The following is an 18,554-nucleotide window of genomic DNA, read 5'->3' as shown; positions in this document are numbered from 1 at the left end:
TCCCCATTATGATTTGACCTCCTTGAGGGCAAGAGCTGTCTTTTACCCTTTTTTGTATCCCTAGTGCTTAGCACATAGTAAGCACTTAATAAATGTGTATGGACTGAATGACTACCCTTGCTACTTCTGACTCCTCCTCCAAATGTTTTTGTCTCAGGTAAATGAATGCCATGTACTTTCTCTATTTCCAATTTCTATTAAAATGTGATGCAAGTAGAAAGAACACAGGCTCTGGAATCAAAGGATCTGGGTTCAATCTCACCTTTGATTTTTACTACTTGGATGATCCTGGGCAAGTAGGTTAGATTCCCTGGGCCTTAGTTTTCACATTAAAAAAAAAAAAAGGCTGTTAGATCAGATAGCCTCTGAAGTACCTTCCAGCTCTAGATCTCACCTTAAAGATTATAGTCCTATGGTTCTAAATCTTCTTCAAATAGGGAGCCCCCATCACTAGTCACCATGGATAACTACATGGTCCATAGTATTTTAAAATGGAAAGGATTCTAAGAATAATCTAATCTAATCTCTTCATTTTATAAATGCAGAAACTTATGTTCTTATAATTCAAGTTCTATAAGAACTCTTATTTTTTTTAAATGTAAAACTCTTGGATTTCTGTGTATCTTTGCATATGCCACACACAAAAAGCCTGGAACATAAATGTAAGAAACATTAAGCTAGTGAATTCCATTTCTGAGGGAGTATTTTTTGCATCTAAGAGTCCACTGAAGTCAGAGGAAAGCTCTCAAAATTTGATTGCTGGAGGAGAGTAGATCCTTTGGCCATATTTCTAACAGAAACTTTTTCTTCCTTTAACCTGGCTTTGTCTCTATATGCATAAAATATATTGCATTAACAGATGCTTCCAATACCCAAGCTGCTCTTTGGTTTTAAATGATACCTTTGGAAGATGCATTAATCCTCCCAGCCCTCTAGGCTACTATTTAGTGGGTAAATTGGTAGTTTCCAAATATCAATGAGCAAAGATAATCTAAATGCATTGTGTTTATGTTTCACTGCATTCCTTCCCCCTGTAAAGGAACAGTTCTGTCCTGGAACCCCATGAAGGGAAGTATGGCCAAAGACAATTCAGGAAGCCACCACTGGATCTATAATTTCACAAACCCATTATATTGTGAGCTCAAGGGGAGAAACTCACTTTCGCCTTAGCATAATTCCTGGCATATAGTAGGTGCTTAATAAATGCTTATTGACTATGAATAATATGGTTACTGAAAAGCTACTTGGTAAGGGCTTTCATGGGTTTCTGAAACAATGCAACCCAATCCCCTACTGCCTGTGTGACTTTGGGCAAGTCACTTAATCCTTCCAGGCATCAGTCCCTCTCCCCTAAAATGAGGGAGTTGGATTCAGTGACCTATAAGGATACTTCTAGCTCTAAATCTATAGATCTATAACCTTTTCTGAAATGGTGGCTGAAGCTTTCCATTAGAGCTAGTCAGAAGTCTGGTTGCACAAAGGAATCAAAACCATATCTTAAAATCCTAATTTTTGTAAAAGACAACTATGCTAGTTATTAGAGGAGTTAATGAAAAATATGGGAGGTCACTGCCTTCAAAGAGCTTACAAGATAGTTGGAGTGACAAGACAAAAATATGAAAAGATAAGTAACAGCACAATATAATAATGTTCAACAGTAAGTAGTTTGGGAATGTAGAGGACAAAGGAGAGAAGAAAAAAAGAAAGTTTTCTTCCTTATTTTCTGATAGGAGCAGCAAAGGCAAGGAACAAGCATTTATTAAACACTTACTATGTTAAGTACCTACTTTGTGCCAGGCACTGTGATAAGTGTTTTATAAATATTATCTTATATCGTCCTCACAATAACCCAGGGAAGCAGGTGCTGTTATTAGCTCCATTTTACATTTGAGAAAACTGAGGCAGAAAAAGGGGCAGCTAGGCAACACACTGGATAGAGTTCTGGGCTAGGAACCAGGAAGACTCATCTTCCTGAGTTCAAATTTGGACTCAAATCCTTACTATTTGTGTCACTTAACCCTGTGTGTCTCAGTTTCTTCATCTGTAAAATCAGCTGGAGAAGGAAATGGCAAATCACTCCAGTATCTTTGCCAAGAAAACCCCAAATGGGGTCATGAAGAATCAAACATGACTGAAAAAAACAACTGAACAACAAGGAAGAAAATTAAGTGACTTGCCCAAGGTCACACAGCTAATAAGTATCTAAGTCTGGATTTGAACTAGGTCCAGGCCCAGGGTTCTATTTACTGTGCCACCAAGCTGTAGGGCACACAGCTTGTTCCAGGGCAATGAGAAGTCCTTGCAGAGACTAGATGACTGAGTGCTGGATTTGGAGTCAGGAAGACCTCTGTTCAAACCCTTTCTTAGATACTCCTAGCTATGTGGCCACGGGCAAATTACTTATACTTCCCTGGCCTCTTTCCTCATTTGTAAAATAATATCTACTTTTGGTTGTTATAAGGAAGAGATCAAATGAAATAATATATATCAATACCATTGTAAACCTTCAAAACATTATCATTCCAACCTTTTACTTCAAGAACAGGAAATAATAGGCAAGTAAAAGATGTTCCAGAATGATTTTTCATTCAGAAGCAGTAGACTCAAAGTACTCCAAAAGATGCTTCAGTTCTTGATATAAGGGATAGAAACCACAGTAATGAGCAGGAATATTTAGGCACTCAAGAATACTGTGACATCTATTCAGTGAAGAACCATAGTACCCTGCTGGCCTAAAAAAATATGACTACATTAATCTTCCAATGTTGACATTGTTTTAGAGTTTAAACCCGTGATAGTTACCTGCATTTTGAATTCCAAAACATCATTTCCTGGTTTAATTCTTCCCAGGGAAATCAGTTCCTTGATCTGGGTTTTTTTCATTTTCATCTCTGCTCTGTAGTTTAAAGGTTCCTGTTTGTTATTCTGATTGGCAGATTCTGAAGAGAAACTAATTTGATTGTTATCTGAAAATGCACCAACTGGTCTTGACTCTGTATGATTTGGTTTCATTCTAAGTAAAGCACCACTGTTTACTTGCACATTTTCTTGACGAGTAATAAACGACTGCACTAGAAATTCAGATACTGCCCTGGGTGGGTCTTGAGAAACTGTTTTCTTAGCCATGTTTCCTGGCAAAAGACAGCTGGTAAGAGCCAGCTGACAAACCATGCTTGGCTGATGGGTATTATTTTTGACAGTTGTACTTGTGGTCTCTAAAACATTTAAAGTTTCAGTTATTGCAGAGGGATTTGGAGATTTGCTTCCTTTGGCTGTAATTACTGAAGTATAACTTCCTTCTTGTAAATATTCTGTTGGAGCACTGGAAATCACTGGCAGGGGAGGAAGTTTAACCCTTTCAATGCCATGAGTATAATTGCTTTTTGATATCCTCTCCCTATGATCTCCAGGTTTTCCTTCAGAGATTAGTTCATTAAAAGAAAAACAATCACTCTCAGCTAATTTCTTATACACCCCTCTCTCACTTATACAGCTGTCTAGATTTTGGCTGTCCTCCTGCCCATTTTCAGTAGCACAATGTGTTTTTTGACCACTTCCACTCATGAGACTGGCAGGGGACCCCACAGGTACAGAAACTGATTCAGGCTGTGTTGTTCTTTCCACAGGAGTAGGGTAGCTGCCCTCATCATTTTCACTGGAATTCCTTGAATCACATGATTCTCCCCTCACACTCAGACCAGACCTGTTTCTTGTGTTCTTATAATTTTGTATTTTCTGGCTTAACTTCTTTTGCTTCTGGGCCACCATTAAAAGGCTCTTTTGTCGAGTGGCCAAGTTAGCCAGTTGTTCTCTCAGTGCCCCATGTTTGAAAGACTCCACAGAAGCCCTACAGAAAGGAAAAGGAAAAAATATACAAAGCTTCTTTAAAACAACAACACGGTAACATCCTACACACAACGTGAACCCTCTTTTGTTTCCAGTTAAAATTTTCAGTCCGTTTTCAGACATGTCTGACTCTCTGTGATCCTATTTAGAGTTTTCTTGCCAAAGATACTAGAGTGGTTTGCCATTTCCTTCTCCAGCTCATTTTGCAGATGAGGAAACTGAGGCAGGCAGGATTAAGTGACTTGCCCACGGTCACACGGCAACATAAATAGCTTGTTAGGCATCTCCATTTTTGCATACCAAACACATTTGTTAAAGATGGGCTTAATCAAAAACATCCCCCAAAAGAGAAAAAGACCTATTTGTACAAAAATATTTATAGCAGCTCTTTTTTGTGGTGGCTAAGAACTGTAAATCAAAGGAATGTCCATCAATTGAGGAATAGCTAAACAAGTTATGATATATGATGATGATGGAATATTATTGTGCTATAAGAAATGACAAGCAGGATGACTTTAGAAAGGCCTGGAAAGATCTGTATGAACTGATGTATAGTGAAGTGAGCAGAACGAAGAGAACATTGTACATAGAGATAGCAATATTGTTTGATGAAGAACTGTGAATGACTTGACTATTATCAATAATACAATGGTCCAAGACAATTCCAAAGGACTATTGAAACATTCTATCCACCTCCAAAGAAAGAACTGATATTGATGGAACAGACTGAAGCAGGCTATTTTTCACTTTCTTTCATTTTTTTATTCAAATTTCCTTACACAAAATGATTAATATGGTAATGTTTTCTATAATCACAAACACACAAAAAAGATGGGCTTAATGTCAGACACCAGTATTCTTTTTAGTTCATTTTTGATGTTGGGACAAAATAAGGCCCTTGTAAGTCATTAAAAAAATCAACAAAAGGTTTACTCTGCCCTAACATAGCACAAAAATGCAACAAAGATACAGTAACATTTAGCTTGTCTGGACATGAACTTCCTCATTTCCATATGGAAACACTTCTGGTCAGCAGGGCTGATTCACATGGTCTTCATGTGAGTGACAAAATGGAGGAGCTCCTAGTCCACATTGGTGCCACTTTTTATATCCTTAAGTGACCAGGAAGCTGCATCAAAAGCAGTTGTTAATCAAGTTGGAGGGACAGTTTTGTTACTTTTTAGAGAAAACTAGCTCCCACTGCAAGAAAACAGGGGATCCTGGTCCTCTCAAAGCATTTAAAACTCAACATAGCCATAACAGCTCTCGTCAGTCCTCCCTCCCTTCCCCCAAACCCAGCCCACATCTCTTCCTAACTTCCCTGCTTCTTTAGAAGACAGTATCATACTTCCAGTTATCCAGGCTCACAATATCAAAGCCCCTACAGACTCTTCCCTCTCTTTTGCCCTTCTTGTCCAGTCAACTGACACATTTTATCAATTCTACATTCACAACGCCTTTTATATCCCAACCTCTCCTCTCTACCATTATTGCCAAAACCCCAATTCAGGTCCTTGTTACCTCTTTTGGATTGTTGCAATAGTCTATTACCTGGTCTCTTTGCCTCTAGGCCCTCCCCTCTCACACACAAATTGAAATACTAAAACACAGGTCTGATCACGTCACTCCCCTTGTTCAAGAACTTTCAATGGATGCCCATTGGCTCTAGGATCAAATACAAATTCATCTGGCAATTAAATCCCTTCCCAACCATGTTCCAATCTTTCTTTCTTTTTTTCCCCTTTGGTTACATTTTAAGTTTCAAACTATCTCCCTCCCTCCATCCCCACACTAGAGAAGGCCACCATTTGATACAGATTTATAAATATATGTAAAACTGTACTATGCATACTTCTATTTATCAGATGTTCTTTCTCTGGAGGTGTATAGCATTTTCCTTTAGGTCCTTTATAGTTGATTTGAGTATTTATAGTACACAGAACAACCTGTTTGTTCATAATTATTCTTCAAATGATATTGCTATTACAGTATATAATGTTCTCTTGGTTCTGCTCATTTCACCCTTTATTATTTTGTGCAAGTCTTTCCATGTTTTTCTAAAACCAACCAGCTCATCATTTCTTTTCTTTCTTTCTCTTTTTTTTTTTTGGTGAGGCAATTGGGGTTAAGTGACTTGCCCAGGGTCACATAGCTAGTAAGTGTTAAGTGTCTAAGGCTGGATTTGAACTCAGGTCCTCCTGAATCCAGGGCCAGTGTTCTATCCACTGCACCCCCAGCTGCCCCCAGCTCATCATTTCTTATGGTGCAGTGGTATTCCATCACAATCATATACCATAACTTGGTTAGTCATTCTGCAATTGATGGGCATGCCCTCAATTTCCAGTTCTTTGTTACCACAAAGAGCTGCTTTAAATGTTTTTAAACATATGATTCTTTTGCTTTTTCCCCAATCACCTTAGGAAACAGATTTAATAGTGGTATTGCTGGGTCAAAGAGTATACACAGTTTTTTAACTCTTTGGGCATAATTCCGGATTGCTCTTCAAAATGGTTGAATCAGTTCATAGTTCCATTAACAGTATATTAATGTCCCAATTTTCTACATTCCCTCCAACATATTATATCATTTCCCCCTTATATCATTTTAGTCAACTGATAAAGGTATGAGATATCTCAAAGCTATTTTAATTTGTATTTTTCTGATCAATAGTGATTTTTAGAGGATTTTTTCATATTACTTTAGATAGCTTTGAGTTCTTCTGAAAACTCCTGTTAATATCTTTTGATCATTATCAATTGGTGAATGATTCATATTTTTATAACTTTGTCAAAGTTCTCTATATATTTGAGATATGAGACCTTTATCCAAGAAACTGTCTATAAATTCCCCCCCCCCAATTTTCTGATTTCCCAGCCTATCTTTCAAGACTGATTTTACATTGCTTTTCCTCATGTACTCTATGCCATAGCTTGCTAAATTGATCTACTTGTATTTTCCCACACAACATCCCATCTTCTGCAAACATGCACAGGCTATACTTCTATGCTTGTAATGCTCTCTCTCCTCACCTCTGTTTTTTGTAATCTCTATTTCTATTCAAGGCTTGACTGAAGTGCCACCACTCACAAAAACTTATCTTGTTTCTCTCCCCCCCTCAAAATTAGATTTCCTCTCCTCAAAATTACTTTGCATATGTTTTATATTTATTTATCTGTGTATAGGTTACATCAACCACACCACTACCCCCAGCAGAATGTAAGATCACTGAGGGCAGAGACTGTTCCATTTCCATCTGTGTTCCTAACGCCTGACACCTGTTACATAGTACAATTATCCCTTCCACACTGTGACTTTCCTCATCTTGGTTTTACTATGTGGTAGGTTGGCATTATAAATTAAATGATAATTTTGGGGGAGTTTTGCTGAAGCCACAGATGACATACAAAGGTCAGTAGATGACACAGAGTCTCTAACAAAATATTTAACCCAAATTTTACAATAAGGTACTGTAAACACTCCGTAAAAGAAAAAGAAAAAAAAATCAGACTGTTCTCTAGTATGAAGGGAAGGCCAAAAATTTTTACAAGGATTTTCCAGATTGTGGGGGCACTGTACCCCTAACCCCCATGATGTGGAAAGGATAACTATACATACTTAATAAATGTTTGTTGAATTCAACTGAACTGAACTGAAAGTCTCAAACTTTTGTTTGTTGAGTTTGTTGAGAATTTGTTGTTGAGTTGTTTCAGTCATCTAAAATGATGATGGAATTTGGAGTTTTCTTGACAGAAACTGGAGTGGTTTGTCATTTCCTTCTCCAGCTCATTTTACAAATGAGAAAAGTGAGCCAAAAGGGTTAAATGACTTGCACAGGGTCACACAACTAGTGTTTGAGGCTGGACTTGAACTCAGGAAGAGGAATCTTCCTGACTCCAGGCCAGCTGCTCTAATCACTGAACAACATTTAAATGAATGTTTGTAGATGGCTAAAAAACTGGAATTCTTAGTACCATGTGTCCCCTTTTTGCCACTATGGAAACATCACTCTGAGAGAAGAAAGGGGTTACATAGTATTGAGAAACAATTTGTATTTTTGTTTCATGAATTGCCATAGAGTTACCCAATGACCAATCTGATGATCATGATGTTTTCCATATTTAGCTAGAGTCTTCCTTGAAGATCCAGACACAGTCTTTTTCTGGATCCATATTTGAAGTCTTTTTAACCTGTAAGAACCCACCAGAGCTTAAGATCATTAGATTATAGGATCATAGAGTTAGACTTGTAAGAGATCTTGGATATCCTCTAGTTCATCCTTCTCATTTAGTCACTGATGAAAGTGGGGTCCAAAGAAGGTAGTAAAAAAGACAGAGCCAGGATTTAAACCCAGGTCTTCTTGCATGCAAATCCAGCACCCTTTCAACTCAGTTGGCCTTCAAGAACCTAGTATTGCCTCATGACCCAATGAGGCACTAAAATAGGACAAAGGATAAAGATGAGAAAAATTTCAATCACTACATAAAGTGATTTAAACAAACTATTCATTAAAAAGGGAAACAGAAAAAAAATAAAGCTGTCAATCAGAAAAACTGGATTTATCTTTCTCCTACTTTTCTGATGATCACAAGGAAAAAGCTTGGCTTCATCAAGAATAAGCTATGCCAAACTAACTCTATTTCCATTTTAATCAGTTTTTAGACTATAGATTAGGGAAATGCTACAACTATATACTTAGATTTCAGCAACACAATTGACAAATTTATCCTTGTGAAAAGATGGAGAAATATAGGCTAAACCATAGTACAATTAGGTAGTCAAATGGCTAGACTCAGAGTAATTATTAAAGGTCAACTTGGAAGACAGTCTGTAGGTTATGTGAAATTTTTATCATTGACTTGGATAAAGGGATAGATGGAAGGATTATCAAATTTTCAGATGGCACAAAGCTAAAAGGGATAGTTAATATATAGAAGAATGTAATCTTCTGAGGGCAGAGACTATTTCATTTTTGTATTTGTATTGTCAAGGCATAGAACAGTGCTTGACACATATTGAATGTTTCTTGAATTATTGCTATGTCTTAGGGAATTTTAACCAGTGTAAAAGAATTTCTACAAGTCTAGAACCCAGAAACTGACTTGATCAGCAAATATTTGATCTCCTTGACAAGTAGAGAGCTACAGTAGGCCAGTCAACATTAGTTTAGAATACAATCTTATTTATTACATTTTATAGAGAACAATGGAATATTAAATAGTGCTTCACAAAACACACACACACACACACACACACACACACACACACACACACACAAAGGACTAGAGAGAGAAGCAAACCAGCCAAAAGATTAGCATGAAATTTAGCCAAGTCAAATCATTCCTAGAATATTTATAGATGAAACTGAGAGTAAACAACAAAAAGATGTGGAATGGAACAGATCTGTTATCATATCTATAGCAATCTAGTCTCATCATCAACAACCATTGAACTACTACATTTGGACTCTAACAATTCAATATACAATGTACTATACAAGGAAGTAGAAATTGCACTGAAGAAAATAAAGTTGGTATAAGTATGCAGGAAATCCATCCTTGAGGTGATGTAATTTTAAAGACATTTGGGGATCCAATCTCAATATCCCAAAGAGGAGCTGATACCAGAAGGATGGGAAAATCATAGTGGTATTATTGCTTTAAAAAAGTTTAATGAAAAGATATCAGCTATTCCAAAGGACCCCTGATGAAAAATGTTATCCACTTCCATAGAGAGAACTGATAAACTAACTCTGAGTACAGATTGAAGCATTCTTTTCAGTTTCTTTATTTTTCTTGCTTTTGTTTTATTTTGTTTATAACATGGCTAACATAGAAATATGTTTTGCATAACTTCACATGTGTAATTGATTTATTGCCTGCCTTCTCAATAGATATGGAAGGGGTAGGAGGGAAGGAGAGAATATGGAAATAGAAAATTTTAAAAAACAAATGTCAAAATAAAGTAAATACATTTTTTAAAAAAAGAAAAGATACCAGTTACACAAAACATTAGTTTCTCACCTCTGTAAAATTCTTACTAGGACTGTCTGGGTATGCATCAAAGGGAGAACATGAAAAAGGAATAGGTAGGTTTTTTTTTGTTTGTTTTTTTTTTTTTTAGTGAGGCAATGGGGGTTAAGTGACTTGCCCAGGGTCACACAGCTAGTAAGTGTCAAGTGTCTGAGGCCGGATTTGAACTCAGGTCCTCCTGACTCCAGGGCCGGTGCTCTATCCACTGCGCCATCTAGCTGCCCCAATAGGTAGGTTTTTTTAAAAAAAAAACATTTTATTTTATGGTTTTCAATTAGCAAGCATTTATTTTCTCTTCCTTCCACCTCTTTCTGTCCCAAAAGAAAATCAAGTCCTTGTAACAAAATATGTATTGTTAAGCAAAGCAAATTCCCACATTGGCTATGTCCAAAACTGTGTATCTCATTCTGCATCTTGAATCCATTACCTCTATGTCAGGAGGTATCTGACATGTTTCCTTATTGGTCCTCTGTTATCATGACTGGTCACTGCATTGATCAGAATTACTATATCTTTCAAAATTGTCTTTATCCAATAATATTATGGTTATTGTGTAAATTGTTCTCCTGGCTCTGCTCACTTCACTCTACATTGGTTCACAGAAGTCTTTTCAGGTTTTTCTGGAACTGTTCTTTTCATAAATTCTCACAGTACAATAGTATTCCATGACTATATACCATAACTTGTTTAGCCATTGTCTAGTTGATGGGAAAGAACCAAACCCTTTAGCTTCCAGCTCCTTGTCACTACAAAAAAGAGATGCTATAAATATTTTTGCAATATGGATTCTTTTCTTCTTTCTTTGATTTTTTTGTGAGTATAGACCTAATAATGAGATTGCTGGGTAAAGGTACTAATCTGTACATTAGTGACTTTTGGGATATGATTCCAAATCACTGGTCATAATAGTTGAGGTTGTAGATAGATTAAATTCCTTCCTATGAAAACTGTTCACATAAGAGAAAAGATTTTTACATATATTTTATATTGGAGATGGTATTTTTGTAGTCACATAACTGATGGAGGAGTGTAAAGATCTATGTCTACTGTTTGTTGATTACCAGAAAGTATTTGACTCCAGGGGTTCTTTTATTGCTGTTTTTGGGGTAATTGTATCAGGAGCTCTGTGTGTTTAATGACTTTCCTCCACCATCTTGGCTCCGCCCCCTGTGTTTGTATTTCTGTTTGGCTAAGTGATTTATCTATGCTCAAAGTGCAGGCTGCTTTCTCTCTTAGAAGAGAAGAGATAGGTGCTTAAGAAATTACTGTCTATTCTTCAGGTTGTCAGGGGAACAAAGGACTATTCCTTAAAATTGTAGAAGAAAGGCTTCAATATGAAAACAGAAAAGAAACAGGATCTGAAGAGGCCAATGAGGTTGAGGGTTAGAAAAACAAGACATAAGAGAAAGGGGAAAAGGACTGTTGAACAGTTATAGCTAAGGAACAAATATGAGGCTCTTTCTAAAGAAAAATGAACTTGACCTTTAAAGAATGATGACATGGCTCTATAAATGCTGTCAAGTAAGAGATCATACAGTAAAGATCAGAGGAGGAAGAGATGAGTAGTGATAGGTGATGATCGCCTGCCTGTAATGAGTAAGGAAGCAGCTATTTGTTGATCTGATAACAACCGAGAAATCTGCTGTTTTCTGAGGGCATGAATCCTGGATGTTACAGAGAAGTATCCCCCTCCCCCTGTCAAACCAGATGACAAATTTCCTGACTCATAAAGGTACAAATGGTATTGTCATAAGGAATCTAGAAAATATTACTAAAGACTTTAAAGTCTTGGGTAATAAGTTGAAGATCAAAGGGGTACAGGGGGTTTCTGTGATTGTTATGCTATATTTATTCTTATATTTTGGTTTGATGTAACACATGGTTCCCAACAAACACTCAAACAGGCCCCTTTATCAAGTATACCCTCTGAATAATAGTTTACCAGTCATTAACAAAAAGGAGGGACATGACCTTTACATGTGCAGTCTTACTATCACTAACAGGGCTGGATATTATTGCATTTGGCTAGGATTTTGTTGTCTTTCCACATTAACTTTATTTACATGGCTATAGTAACTAGATGTTCTTTTGGTTGTGCTTTCTTCACCCTGTATTACTATATATACACGTATGTCAACAGGTGATGTTTCCATCACTTCTGCTTATTGAGGCAAGAACTCCAGAAAAGAACAGAAATCTTGGGAAATGAAAAGCTGATTAAGAAGATAATGTCTGAGAACAAGATTTGGATTTCTTAACTTTGGCTTAAAATATAGGAATAGTGGGTTCCAGAATGAAGGACAATTAAGAAGAGCAAACAAGATTATATTCGCCTGTAGTCTTGAAAATCAAATGAAAATAGCTTTAGAGTAAGACGAAGGGAGATGGGGAAAACTGCCTTATGTATGTCCACCAAGCATAAGTAGAACATAGGTAAAAAATAGCAATAGAGCTATCTGGAAAATCTTAAGAGACAAAGTCCAAGAAAGTAGCCAGCAATAAAACTCATGACCTCAGATGTCTATGTACAAATGCACAAAACCTAGGAAACTATAGATCCTAATACATGGAGTCAAATTAGACCCCACAGATAGCACTGAGACTTTCCACATAATTGGAATATGCCTTTGGAACAGTATACTGTATTTAAAAGGAACTTTATAGATAAGAGGAGAAAGTTGAGGGGGTCAGTACTATACATTACAGTGGATAGAATGCTGGACCTGGAGTCAGGAAGACCTGAATTCAAATCTGACCTCAGACACATTATCTGTGTGACTCTGGGCAAGTCACTTGGCCTATCTCATGCTCAGTTTCCCCACCTGTGAAATGAGGATAATACTATCACCTACCTCCCAGGGCTGTTGTGAAGATAAAATGAGATAATATTTGTAAAGCACTGTACAAACCCTAAAGTATTATATAAATGCCATTTATCATCATCATCATCAACAACCTATGAGATCAAAGAAAGAGAAATACCCCATATTACAAAAATATTTATAGCAGTTCTTTGTGATAGCAAAGAAATAGAAATGGAAGGGGTACCCATCAATCAGGGAATGGCTTAACAAATTATAGTATATGAAGGTAATATAACTTAATGTTATTGTGCTATAAGAAATTATGAAAGGGATCGTTTCAGAGGAAGAACTTATATGAACTGATACAAACTGAAATGAGAAGAACCAGTAAAAGAAAACTTATATAATAACAATAGCATTATAAAGAAAAATAACTTAGGAAGACTTAAGAACTCTGATCTTTTCAATGACTAACTATGATACTAGAGAACTCATGTAAAGGATTTACCTTTTTTTTTTTTTTTGGCAGGGCAATAGGGGTTAAGTGACTTGCCCAGGGTCACACAGCTAGTAAGTGTCAAGTGTCTGAGGCCGGATTTGAACTCAGGTCCTTCTGACTCCAGGGCCGGTGCTCTATCCACTGTGCCACCTAGCTGCCACGAAGGATTTACCTTTTGACAGAGAAGTGAAGTACTTACGGTACAGATACCTCTATTTGGACATGACAATCTAGGAATTAATTTTGCTTGACTATGCTTATTTGTTAGAAGACTTTTATTTTGTTTTTCCTTTTCTCTCTAATGGGTAAAGGGAAGTAGAAGGAAAAGAGAACAGATCTTTATTAATTGAAAAAAATTTTAAAATTTAAAAGAAGTTATACCCTTTGAGGAAATTCAGAAGTCACTGGGGCAGGGGGAGCAGGTTAAAAAAAAAAAAGCTTTTGGCTGAAGATTAACACTGGCAGAAACAGAAGCAGCGTTGTTCTTATTCTAAAGGCCAATTGCACGGAAAGAGAAAATAGACGAGTTTAGACATAGATCAAAGCCATGCATTATATATGAGTAATGGGATACTTCCATTATCTGGCTATCTGCTGGAACAGTCTCTTTACCCAAAGCAAGGCAGCTAATAATTTCTTTATTTGACTAAATGATAATTTCTTCCTTCAAAAGGTGGAAAAGTTAACAAGGACAACTTTTATTAGGGATTTTATTGGTACCAACAAAGAGAAATTGGTTGTTGGGAAGGAAATGAATGATGGGAACCTTGTGGAGACATGACCATTCCAACTGTAATTTGTGATAGAAGAAATGAAGATAGGTATATTCAGACATGTATCCTAGATTTCAGGAGGATAGATTTCAAAGAGTTCAGATAAAGAATGGTTAGGCTCTCGTGACCAAGATTCTACCAAGGAAATCAGCCTTGGAAGGTTGGGAAACTCAAAAATGATAGGTATAAGTGAAAATGATGATGAAGGGAAGTGTGTTAAGGGAAAATTTTGTAAAGAGGTTGAAGCAAATCAGTGACCAACTTAATTTTTAAAAGACACCTATGGAAGATCTTATATTCTCTATTATCAGTCAATCAACTGTGAGATAGTAAAGATCCAGTCAATTGTTGAACATCTTTTGTGAAAGCCTACTTGTTCCCTACTATTACCACCATTAATTTGAGTACAGATGACCCTCGTATAGATTTTAAATAGACTGGTGTGTGGGCATGGAGAGCAGGTATATAGTCTGGCATTTGATGTCACTTTTTTGGTATTAATAAGGTTGGAGATTTTTTCCATGTCTTTGGTGTCTTCCTCTCCTTTAGATATTTTGTAAATGGATCCCTCAATGCCCTCATGAATGTATTACCACAGGCACACAGATAAGATCGCACTGTTCTTACTATTTATTGATTATGGAAAAAGTAATCTACTGAATAGTTTTGGCTAAGGAACTTGTGCTACCATTAGGTAGTACAAGATACCATCTTACAGGCCCTTTTCCAATAAGTTTTCTCCCATCCATATATTTAGATCATTCAGAATTCTTTGGAAAATGTAGTAAGACATAATCTTGTTCAATGATCCCCTAAAGATAAATATCAGGTGACATAAATTGGGTGAGATATATGCTCAACAAAAATATTCCTCAGTTTGATTGAGATCTAGCACAGTGAAGGAACGATTCTTCTTGGAGAGTAAAGTCCTTCAGAAGCTCTTGTTTTCACTTGACATTGTACTGATTGCATCAAGACCTAAGACATTGCAGAGCCTTCTGGAAAATATCTATAATCACTCAAAGGAGTTTGGCCTGTCAAAGACCGAATGGATAAAGAATATTTATTGCCTATGCATAGGAACAGAATCCTCTAGAGTTATCTCCAAACTCTAGTGTATGTATACCTGGGACAGACAATATAGATAGACAGTGAGTTGGGCCCAGAGTTAAAAAGGAAGAGGAGAGCACTTTGCAAAAACCCACTGCTTTCATCAAATTGCTTTTAGGAAAGATTGCTTTCAGGAAACTGCAAAGCACTTATGATCCCAAGCTTCCAAGAACAGTAAAGGGCTGTATTTTTAAAACTACTAGTTGGTGGGCAGCTAGGTGGCGCAGTGGATAGAGCACTGGCCCTGGAGTCAGGAGTACCTGAGTTCAAATCCGGCCTCAGACACTTAACACTTACCAGCTGTGTGACCCTGGGCAAGTCACTTAACCCCAATTGCCTCACTAAAAAATAAAAATAAAATAAAATAAAATAAAAATACTAGTTGGTGTTGCTCTGTGACATAAAAACCTGAGATATCACTGATCCTGAAGAACTAATGATGAGCATCACATGGAGGACAAGGGAGAATTGAATTGTAGATATGAGCAGGTGTCAACATACAACCAATTAGGAACTCTAAGGAGGAACAGGAGTAAAAGATGTAATTGAAGAATTATATGGCACAAATAGAAGATAGACTGTTCACATGGCAAGAGTGAAGCATGACAAATAGTTGGTTAGAGTGCTCCACTGTCCTCCTTTCAATGTTGGGAGAAAGAAAAGTCCCTAAAACATTTGGTGGAGCCCCTGTGGTGAACTTTTGGAAAGACACGGACAAGAGTAGCATAGAGATAGACAGGCACAGAAGAGTTGCTATCTGTGTCACTGGAGATAACTCCTAAACTGATATGACCATAGATCCATTTGAGTAAGTATCTACAGAAAATAAAAGCAAAGGGATAAAATGGAGGATGGATGAAAGTATGGCCATATTTCTATAAAAACTCAGAATGACCTGAAGGTGGTGAAGAAGGCTAAACATAACAAAAAAAAAAGCTTTAAAAAACCCTAACTGTATTGAAGAAAAGAGGATCAGTGGAGGGATAGATTTCAAATAACCAGCTAACTTCATGTAACCCTTGAATATTATTAGGCCTCCTATAGAGAGATAGGACTACTATTCAGGGTGGATCAATAATAACTGATCACATGGAAAAGACAGAGTTGGAAAGATAGCAGAGTAGCAGGAAGCAGTACAGAAAACTCTCCTCCCCAAATTCCTCCAAACACATCCAGAAAATGCACTCAACTGAATTCTGATGGAGAAATCCAAGAAAAAGTCACAGAGAGTCATACTGCCAGGCCAGGGTGCTTAGGGAGACAGAAAGGTCTGCAGACACTGGGGATTGGGTCTGGTCAGGAGCCCTGCATAGGGAGTATTCCAATTTCACCAGGACAAATGCAGGTCCCATACACGTACCAAGACACCTCCAGGCTGGGGACAGCTGACAGCTGAGCTAACTGGTAGCTTTGTAGATCACTATCTAGCCCTGGGTCACAGATTCAGGGTGTACTGAGGAAGGAAAACGGAATCTTCCCCAACCTCCACACCGATCTCAGGCCCTAGGCAGAGGGAAGAGTAGGTTGAGAATCAGGCAGCAGCAGTGGGGTTCAGATTCCAGGAGCAGATCAGGTTCTCAGTTTCAGTTTTTAGCCCAGTCTGAGACCTATAGAGGAATATAACCAGGGCAGGAATTCTACCCCAAAGGGAAACCTGCAGTTTTGAATAAGCAGAACTTCCCAGATGGTTCCAAAACATCTACAAACAAAGCCTTAAAAGGGAACACAGTGTGGGTACAAATTCAACTAGAAGTCCTGGAATATGTAAAACAAAAGGTTTTTTTTTTTTGTTTTAGTGAGGCAATTGGGGTTAAGTGACTTGCCCAGGGTCACACAGCTAGTAAGTTGGCAAGTGTTTGAGGCCAGACTTGAACTCAGGTCCTCCTGACTCCAGGGCCAGTGCTCTATCCACTGTGCCACCTAGCTGCCCCTAAACAAAAGTTTTTTAAAGAAGATAAAAATGTTGGGGGCGGGAGGGGGGGTTGTCAGTGAAATGAGGCCACTAGAAGAAAAAATTGAAAAAGTGAGAGTTATGGAAGAATTGAAAAGGGAATTAATAGTTTGACACAAGAGGCACAAAACCTTACCAAAACATCAAACTCCCTGAAAATTATTATTATTATTGTTGTTATTATTTTTGCAGGGCAATGAAGGTTAAGTGACTTGCCCAGGGTCACACAGCTAGTAAATGGATGATGCTGCATTTGAACTCAGGTCCTCCTGAATCCAGAGCCAGTGCTTTATCCACTGAGCTACCTAGCTGCTCCATTCCCTGAAAATTATAATGGATCAAATGGAAGTCAATGATTCCATGGGACAATAAGATATATTAAAACAAAGTCAAAAGACTAGAAAAAAAAAGAAAATATAAGGTATCTCACAGCAAAAACAATTCACCTGGAAAACAGAGGAGAAAGAAATATTAAGAATCTTTGGCCTACCTGAATTCCATGACCCAAACAAGAGACTAGACATCACATTTCAAGAAATCTTAAAAGAAAACCATCTAGATTGCTTAGAACTAGATTGCAAAGTAAAAATCGGAGACTCCAACCAAGCATCTTCTCAAAGAAACCCCCAAATGAAAACTTCTAGGAAACTTATGGCCAAATTCCAAAGCTTCTAAATAAAAGAAAAAATATTGCAGTCAGACAAAAAAGAATTCAAGTACCAAGGAACTACAATCAGGATTACCCATGATTTAGCAGCAACCACCATAATGCAGTGGAGAGTTTGGAATATGATATTCCAAAAGGCAAAGGAAATAGGCTTACAGACTATATAAGATTAGGCAAGAGTAACTTGCTTAGCAAAATTGAATATAATCCTAAAGGGGAAGTCCTAAGGATATATACAAATATTTACAGATCTTTTTTGAGGTAGAAAAAGAATGGAAATCTGAGGGGACACCCATAAATTAGGAAATGGCTGAGCAAGTGTGGATGTGATGGAGTAAAAAATGATGAAGGAAATGGTTTTTGAAAGACCTGGGAAGAATTCTATGAACTGATGCAGAGTGAAGTAAGCACATCAGGAGAACAATTTATATGACAATAACATAATAAAGACAAACAACCTTAAAATAATTAGGAACTCTGATCATTGAAATCGTTAGCCATGATTCCAGAGGATTAATGATTACAATATGCTAGCCATATTGTGATAGCGAGGTAAAAGACTTGGAGTACAGAATATGACTCTCTCTCTCTCCTGCCCCGCTTCTTCCTTTCCCCCCATGCATATATACACATACACATACATACAACATGGCAAATGCAGGAATTTGTTTTGGTTAAGTCTACATTGTGGTAACAGGAATTTGGGGTGTTTTTGGTTCTCAATTAGGAAGACAGGTAGGGGTCATGTAGGGAGAATAAGTTTGTTACTTTAACATAACTGACTTCATTTTATTTCAGGCCACCACTTTGTGATGAAGTGTTTTTATATTTGCTTTTCATAACTTGTTTTTCAGTATTAAGCATATGTATGGCAT

At 37.3% G+C, this 18,554-nt stretch overlaps 1 protein-coding gene across 1 annotated transcript in view; it reads right to left on the bottom strand.

Moving 5' to 3' along the window:
* The window catches only part of ANKRD31 (ankyrin repeat domain 31), a 202,828-nt gene that overhangs the window by 39,583 nt on the left and 144,691 nt on the right, over positions 1-18,554 (bottom strand). The window contains exon 22 of the mRNA XM_043975961.1: positions 2,803-3,847. Coding sequence (XP_043831896.1) covers positions 2,803-3,847 — 1,045 coding nt within the window. The remainder of the gene's footprint in view (positions 1-2,802; positions 3,848-18,554) is intronic.

This window comes from Dromiciops gliroides, chromosome 1 (assembly GCF_019393635.1).
Source record: "Dromiciops gliroides isolate mDroGli1 chromosome 1, mDroGli1.pri, whole genome shotgun sequence".
Taxonomy (NCBI): Eukaryota; Metazoa; Chordata; class Mammalia; order Microbiotheria; family Microbiotheriidae; genus Dromiciops; species Dromiciops gliroides.
This window is presented reverse-complemented; position numbering and strand designations above follow the sequence as displayed.